The sequence below is a fragment of the Lygodium microphyllum genome, chromosome 6 (assembly GCF_053477565.2).
Source record: "Lygodium microphyllum isolate KBCC chromosome 6, Lygodium_microphyllum_v1.1.10, whole genome shotgun sequence".
Lineage (NCBI taxonomy): Eukaryota > Viridiplantae > Streptophyta > Polypodiopsida > Schizaeales > Lygodiaceae > Lygodium > Lygodium microphyllum.
Window position 1 is genome coordinate 105704345 of NC_141140.1, and position 8721 is coordinate 105713065.

Here is an 8721-nt window from a genome sequence, read left to right on the forward strand (position 1 = left end):
AAAGCTCGATATCTCAACAAAGTTCTTATAGTCCACAAACAAATATATACAAGAAAGCTTAATTATGGAGAAGTACACCCAAAATAATCACAAGTAACCCAAATTTCATAGATACATATGACAACTAAGTAAGAGCCCTATCCTATGCTTATTTAGATAAAAAGAATTTCTACCACACCTTTCATATGCTTACTTCCTTTCATACAGCACTCACAAAAGTTACAAACCATGAAATTCCACAACCTTGAAGCAAGTCACCAAGCAAAAGCTCAATTGACAAGATAATCACATAAGCATACAGTAGCAAGTCAAAAGTTCAAATCCTACTATTGAGCAGTTCTCTGTACCATCAAGGATGCAATGATTGGGATGAAGCTAAATCACAAGCATTTCAAGATAGAAGCATTTTGTACACACACACACACACACAAAGAGAGACACACACAAAGAACCACTCTACGATTACATTTCTCTCCATATTACCTTCCATCACATCTCCCTTCGTACTACCTAATCCATGGCAAGTCAAGAGTCCAAATCCTAGAATTAACTCTTTATATCATCGAGGATGCAAAGATTAGAAGAAAGCCAAATCACAAATATTTTAGCTTCAATATATATATATATATATATATAACCACTCTACGATTACATCTCCCTCCATGTCACCTTCCATCACATCTTCCTCCTTTATGTTACCTTCCATCTTCACTTTGGAATCTTAAATGAGCTTCTTTCAAGGTGATTTTTAAGGGCAGTCTCAATTGAGTGTGGTAAACTCCAAAGTATAGTCACCATGATGAGAATAAAAGGGCCAAACCAACTTGATTGATGGTGACAAGAATAAGATACATGATTCACTTTGGATATTTTTATTATCATTTTTCTCATGATTTTTCCAAGTATGGTACCATCATTAATTATACATGAACTCTTGTGGTCTACAACTAATGTGTGTAAGGAAGCTCAATCGTGGACAAAGGCACTCAAAATAATCATTGGCAACCCAAACTTCATGGGCAAAGGTGATATCGTTTGTCCAATTTTGATGCAACCAATTTCGAAGTGGTCCGATTTTGGGCGTCCGATTTTCGTGAGTCTAAGTGTTAGGAGCCCTATCTTATTCTTAATCAAATAAAAAGAATCAAAGACGCCCTATCCTATGCTTAGCAAAATAAAGATTTGAGAATTAACTAGAATTAGAGTATCAACAAAAGAAGGGGAATCAACTACAATACTATATGATCCACTATTTGTAAGCCTAGTCATGGTAAAAAAGAAAACAACTAAGGGACCACTTTTGATCATGTTTCCTATGAATTGCATATCAAAATTTAGTCTAGATTAATCTCATTGTAGACTCTTTTTTTGTAGTATCTTCATGGTAATATCAACATCCTATTTTTTCAGCTTTGCAAACCTTCACATGTGTAAGAACTAAAATGTCATTGATAAATGTCAAAATTTACAAACTTTGGCATGACCTTTGTTCATTGTTAAGTAGCTATACCATGCTTATAAAGGCAAGAATCAAACTGTCATTAAAAATTATAGGCACATGCAACTACTCCTTGAGTATAATTATCTCAAGTAAACCCAAAATTGACAAACCCTCTTTCTAGAGTAAATAAACTTGCCAACAATATCATTAAAAATTATAGGCACATGCAACTACTCCTTGAGTATAATTATCTCAAGTAAACCCTAAATTGACAAACCCTCTTTCTAGAGTAAATAAACTTGCCAACAATATTTATACCAAACACATCCTTGGCAAGGGTCAATATTGGTTTCCCCAAATTAATTCACCCAAAAAAGCTAGACAAAATTTGATGTACATTGAAGATGGGTTTAGAACTTAGAAGGAGTATCTAGACACAAAAAGACATAACTTTATATAGTTTGGTGTGCTGTGCCAACCTTTGAAGGCAAATTTTCGCCTCTATCTCATTTATATATATTGAAGTATACCATGTTTTTGACCATTATACAACTGATTTTGTGCTTTCGTATGGTATTGGTTTAATGCTAGATGTACACCTATGCTAGATTCAATATGGCTTTCTAATAGCATGAAAAGAGCACACTCTTTTGGAATAGGTATTTCCATCTATCTTTCTAAAATCTGACTGTGTGTGTATGATGTGAATTGTGAGACAAATGATACAACATTAGCATACATTATGGTAAAAGGCACTCCTATTTGTCTATGCACACATCCTGGATTTTGGGGCTTGCTAACCTAGTGATCCCTGCTCTTTTTGGAGAGGACAAGAAAGACAATGCAGAAGCTAACCTGCCTGATCTGCTGCTTGACAGCCTTGCACCCGAGGGCGAAGACAAAGGGTCAGCCTTCTCAGCACTGCTTGATCTTGGAAAGAGGGCCCTTGGGCTAAAAAAACCATTGTTGTGTGGCGATGATGTCGGCGTCACCACACTGTGTGGTTTACTTGCACATATAGGGGGGGTTTGCACAGTCTCTGAAGTGTTTGGGGAGAAGGCACCATGTGTACTAATCATGTCAGATGGCATGCCTGGCTGTACAACAGCAGCAGCTTTACTTCTGTTAGTGAGCCTTTCAATGATCTTGTCAAGGCGTTGCTCGAGCTCCTGTGGACTTGCAAGCTCTACTTGTCCTTGAGGGGCATATGAGATGATGTCAGGCTTCTCCTTGCAGCTCTCCACCATTCTGGAAATGAGGACATCCAGCCTGTGCACCAATTTGAATGGATCTTCCCCCTCAATACGCTCAGTAGTGCCATTTTCCTGCTCCACACAGAGAAACAAAGGCAAGCCCAGTGGCAGCATACCAGCATGCTACTATGTTATTAATGACATACATGAATATATACACACACATGGAGTGGTATGTTTTGATTTGTGCCCATATAAGTTTTCTGCCCCTGAGCATGCCTCCATTACTAGGCATTCAGAGACTCTGTAATAGATATACGGAGAAGAAATGCGATAGGGACTCTGTAATAGATACATTGAAAAGAAATACAACACAGACGCACATAGTCCAATACACTATTCAGTACAAACATCCAAAACTACTACAGAACACTATGATCAAGCAAACTAATCAGTTGAAGCATTCGCAATGAGTTGCTTAATTGGAAAAACGGACAGATTCCTTGATGTCAGTAAAGGGAGAGAGATTCTTTATTTTCCTCCGAAAACAGATAGATTCTCTAATTTCAGTGATGAGGGACACACACCTTCGGATTGTCCCTCTGACAATCTACGCCAGGACAGGGGTGGAGCGCAGCGGGGGATGATGAGTAATCCGAGCTGTGAGGCAAGGGAGGAGGTGATAAGAGAGGACTCTCTCTCTCTCTCTCTCTCTCTCTCTCTCTGTGTCTTCAAGATAACGATAACATACCTGTGTCGAAGATCAGCTGAAACGCATGTGCCTCCGCGCAGGGTTTTAGGGAGCCTGCCTGTTGTGGGATGAAGAGGAGGCGGAGGGGCAGCCTGCGAAGAAATTATTAGAGGGTTGCTGTTGTTGTGCTCCCCCTTCTTCGCCATGATTCATGCTCTCTCTTTCTGCCTGTAGGAGAGCAAGAGAGAATCCTTGTCGGTGTGTAAGACACCTTGAGCATGATGTCATACCTCTTTATGTAGCCCAACGGTCATTAATACAACGCCTTTGGTCTCTCAAGTTAGGGCCCCCCAAAGCACTACACTAGGTTAGAGGTGACACACTAGGTTAGAGGTGACACGCTGTACACATTAGTCATCGACTCGCTAACACTCAAGTCAAGACAAGTCGGTCTCGTAGCCACATGCAAGTTCGAGGATGAGTGGTGGATGGTCCAATGTTCAAGAAAGCGGCTGTCTCAGCTTATCATAGAAACATTTAGCTTTGAGGATTTCGTATCACACTTATAAACATTTTAGCTTGCAGAAAAAAAAAATTAAATAGTGTAAATGTTTAAAAATGTATCTCCAAGTTGCTTGAATTGCAGGTTTAAGGAGAGTCCAATGGGATTTGTGTACGTTCTCGATAATTTTATCCCAAACATAAATTATCTACCATGTATGTTGCCTGAGAGATGATCTACAAGCACATTGCCATGTTTAACAAAATTACTAAAGTTGATGAAGTACCCTCATTTTTTGGTGATACTCTAAAGATCAACCTCAATCCCGTAAATCCTCACTTAAAAGCATTAGCAACTCATCCTTGCATTGATGATTTTGGACAATGTGCATTCACATACATCATCCAACATGTGCATATCCTCACTCTTAGAACACTCAATTAGAACCCCATCGCGTGATCAAGTAGTGGAAAACACATAGCATTGTTTTGGGTTGTTGAGATTTCACTTGTAGGTAAGCTTGGGTATAATTGGGCATCAGTATTCACATGAGAGAGAAGTTTCATCAACATTGATTGGAAGATTCAAAGTAAAAATTAATAGAATTTAGCAATATGGCTATTTTTTGGAGGTTTGCTTAGCAAGAAACTAATATTTTGGGTTGAAGAAGTTTAAAAATAGCTTCTATATATAAAAATGAGAGAATTGAGGTCTTCTAGCAACATTCATCCCAAAACATTCAAAATTGAGGTATTCTAGCAACATTCATCCCATTTTCTAAACTCTTGGCCCTTAATCAACAATTAATCATTCACTTACATACTTGCAATCAAGAAATCGTGGAAGTCCCTTATTGTTTATCATGGGACTTTTCTTTGACTAGTCTTATGGTGAAGGAGCCAATGGGACATGTTTTGCCAATATGAACTTTTCAAAGCATGATGGCCAATAAAGCACTCTCAACATCTTTGATTTTCAGCCCATCAAGCTTGTTTGTGCATATGGCAGTACGGAAGACATCCCATGATTCAGGCAAGGTGCCAAGCAAAAACAACGGGTGCAAGTTGTCTTTGAACTCAATACCCTGTGATAACAGATTCTTCATGATAGCATGAAACTGGCTGAAATTAGATGATAGGGATGTCCCCTCCTTCATGCGAAGGTCCACTAACTGCTTCAGCCAATACATCTGTGACGCAGGACTCTGTTGCGCATAAAGCTCCTGAATCTTCTCCCATAAATCCCATGCACTCTGATTTTCATCTTCAACAACATTATGATGGACCTTTTCTAAGAGTGACAAGATAATGGTAGACTTGCATAGCTCATCAACTTCCATCCAAACATCATCATCCATATCCTTGGGTTTAACACCCTTGAAATGCAAGGGTTTGATCTGCAACTTCTGCACCAAAACCTCCCATATCTGGGACTTCCAATACCTATAGTTGGTACCATCCAACTTGGCAATGTTAAAGAGAGCTGTGTCTTTCAGATGACCAACCATACTGTCCCAAATCAATGCAAAAAAGCAAAATTGCAGATTGCTGTAATTAGCAAAAAATGCACTAAAACCACTGCTAAAACTGGCTGAAAGAGTGGATATCACCAAGAGAAGCACCTGTCCACCAAATATGACCAAGATAACATCAAATAGTAAGCATTACCCTCATAAAAGTGCTCAAAATCTGTAGATTTCAGCTTGCTGTAATAAATGACAGCAGTATGTAAAACTATCCAAAAGTGAAGCAATCACTGATACATATGTCACTGCAACTGCCAGGTAGCAAGATACATCCAACAGTGAGTGTCAAGGGGCAAGAAGGTACCAATAACTATCAAACCAATAACCTGTTAAGCAAGAGATATCTCATAGGTCTAGAAGTCATGCATGTAATGGGTCTCGGGGTAAGAAAAGAGACCAAGCACAAGCACAATTGATAGAGCAAGAAACTCAATGCATAACCATCCAAGATGCATACAAAACTGACAAACCTGTGACAAAGATAGGTGACTGCTCCAATAGGCGTATCAAATCATCCCATTACAGACTAACTGTAGACATAAAGCTCTCAAGAGAGCAAATGCATGTAACTATCCCACAAGCTCAAGCTCAAGTGTAAGTAAGACTATGTGTACATTTGAATATACCAAGAGGCTCCCACTGGAAGTAAAGTCAGATGCAAATAGAGCAAGCAATGCTCTAATACATGGAGTACATAGCATCAAACATGCCAAATCCCAGTAAGATACATCTGAAGCATAAATCCCAAGCTATCTCAGATCTGTAAAGCATAAGCCTGAAAGCATTCAAAGAGCATGTAACTGACAACCAAATGTAATGCCTAGTAGGTTCAAAATGCTCAAATACATCTGAAAATGAAGCTCCAAGTAACTGTCAAGCATGGGCAAACCAAGTGGCATCCATATCTGACCAAAGCATAAATGCAAGAAGCCTAAATGTCAAGCAATGACAATAGGCATAAACCAATCCAAAGCATGCCAACTGAAGCCAAATGCCAGTGAATGACGACCAAGGCAGAGCCTATTCCAAGCTCAAAAGAATTCCGAAACCAAAAAGAAACATTTGACAATCTCCAAATACATCAGTATGATCATTCAATCCTCTAATAAGCACCCAGAATCCAAGAACCAATGCATACACCAAGTAAATGAGCTTTAGTCCATTGTATTACAACATCATATTTACTGTTAAATGAAGCTCAATCAATGCCCAAATTTGCTCCAAATCAGTCCCAAAGCATAGACATAGCATCCCATAATATCCCGACATCACCGGGCATCAATAGGCATCAAACGGGCAATGCCAAGAAGCATCAAATAGTAAATGTCAAGTGCTACCATGTTTTGATAGTCTTGGGACTATGTATACAGCAATGGCTGAAGGGGGAAGCACTTGAATCTATCACCGAGAGCTAATAACTAATGCCGGGAAGTCCAACAATGATCGGGAAGGTTGCCAAGAGTGCCGGGAAGCCGAGGAAGAAGCTAGAAATGCCAGGAGCAGATCATCCTAGGCCCCTAAAAATGAGCCACATTTTGCGCTAGTTGTTCCTAGGGGCTGGGGGGGTCTTCAGCAGTGCTCTGGAGCACTTTGCAATGTTGAGGGGCTTCGATGCAACCCTAGAAGGTGCCAATGAAGGCCCTTAAGCTTGGGAGGAGGTGGGAGATCAAAACATGCCTACAAATGAAGGTGCCACGGCTGCCATTGAACCTCGGGTTGAAGCTCTTCGAATCCGGGCTGAAGAGAATGCCAGGCAAGCTCCAATGCCTTTGTTCTGATACCAGTTGAAAGGGAAGTAGAACCCAGGAGGAAGAAGCTTAGCGGTGAGAGCTATGGCGGATGGAGAGCAAGAGCAAGAGAGAGAGCAAGACTCAAAGTGGGAACTCCAACCACCACAATGTTGGCTGGCCTTCCTTTATTCAAACTGTCACTAAAAGAATAAAGAATAAGTGACTGTTGGCTGGCGCCCGCCACCTGCAGTGTGTAGTGGCAGGTACTATCAGTGTAGTAAAGTGTAGTAATACACAGGCGGCTAGGCGGAGGCGCCTTTACCCCCAACACTATTTATTATCTCTTGTCTAAATCTTGCGCTATCTTTTTAATATTAAGAACCCAAGATGGAAGAGGGAAGATTTATCCTCCATAGATGTCATAGTGGCCTATCGTGCATGTGTAGCAATGGCTTAAGTGTAGAGAAGGAATTACATACTCCTTGGTTTGAATGATTAAGATGGCCCTACCAAACATTAACACAACTGCATCACCCTAATTGTGCTTCTCTTCAATGGTCTTCACACAAATTAAACATTTCTCTACTTGTGACCTGCAATTTTATCTTTGCACAAGCATAGCATGCCACTTTGTGAGCAATAGTGGCATTATTGAAAGCTACCCTTGGTAGTCTCGGGATGTTGCCACTCTATTTGCTATGATTAAAGATTAAGTGCAATATCTTGTAGCAGTTGCTTGATCTTTGAAGCTATTGTCTAGAACAAATATTACATGGCTTCTTCTTCTTCTTCTTCTTCTTCTTCTTCTTTAGCAATAAATCTCATCTTTGTACTTGCTTTCTCATTTATTAATCTAGCATGTGTAGTGATGCTGATGCCTAATTTCATATCCTCCTTAAGGAAGGAAGGAAAGTGTTCTTACTTTTTTGTGCACTCTTTAAGATACTCACTAAGTTTAGTGCATCACCCATGAAGGTGATCAATTTCCTTGCCATGACCTTATAGGTTGTCAGTTGCTTGTGAAACAACAACAAAACTACATTTTCACCCCTTGCACCTTACCAAGCCCTCAATTTCCAAACCTCACTCTATTATCCATTAGATAGGTATATCTACATGATTCTTATGCAACTTATCAAAATGTATGCTTTGATTATGGGGGTAACATGCTTTTAGAGAGATGGATGCATCAATGCCTATGTAATTTAAACAATATTCTATGCAAAAGAGGGATATTGACAAAAGGAGCATGAATGCTTGATGAGAGAGTGCCTAGCCTACTCTAGAGTTCTTTAGGTACTTATGTTTCATTAAGCTATCTCACCTCTCATTTGGAATAGAAACATCCCTCTAACCCACCAATTCTCACATCCTAGCCTACTCTAGAGTTCATTAAGTATTTAGGTTTCATTAAGCTCTCTCACCTCTCATTTGGAATAAAAACTTCCCTCTAACCCACTAATTCTCACATTCATATTGGTATTCAAAGAATCTAAGTTCACGATTGATAAAGCCCTTCACGTCTCTCTTATCTCAAAATCTCCTTACCCTCTCTTTTCTAAGATTCCTAATTGAGTGTCAGAATGGCCACAATGTATTTATGAATCAGTATGCATGCTCATTTTGAAGGTGCACTCTC

General features: G+C 39.7%; 1 protein-coding gene across 1 annotated transcript; it reads right to left on the reverse strand.

Annotated features, from left to right (window-relative positions):
- Window positions 1-1921: 1921 nt before the first annotated feature.
- Window positions 1922-3600, reverse strand: LOC148034908 (uncharacterized). Its single transcript, XM_087679863.1, has 3 exons — window positions 3386-3600; window positions 3222-3294; window positions 1922-2766 (listed from the first exon to the last, which is right to left on the reverse strand). The coding sequence occupies exons 1-3, from the start codon at window positions 3529-3531 to the stop codon at window positions 2200-2202; spliced, it is 786 nt and encodes a 261-aa protein (XP_087535989.1). The 5' UTR covers window positions 3532-3600; the 3' UTR covers window positions 1922-2199.
- Between the last annotated feature and the right edge of the window lie 5121 nt (window positions 3601-8721).

What these genes read in the sequence shown, in the direction of transcription:
- LOC148034908 (XM_087679863.1), bottom strand. Translation starts at nt 3,531, where the DNA reads ATGGCGAAGAAGGGGGAGCACAACAACAGCAACCCTCTAATAATTTCT. An exon ending in TCAGCTGATCTTCGACACAG is followed by an intron (nt 3,295 to 3,385) that starts GTATGTTATCGT and finishes CTTGCCTCACAG; the next exon opens with CTCGGATTACTCATCATCCC. An exon ending in GTCAGAGGGACAATCCGAAG is followed by an intron (nt 2,767 to 3,221) that starts GTGTGTGTCCCT and finishes TGTGTGGAGCAG; the next exon opens with GAAAATGGCACTACTGAGCG.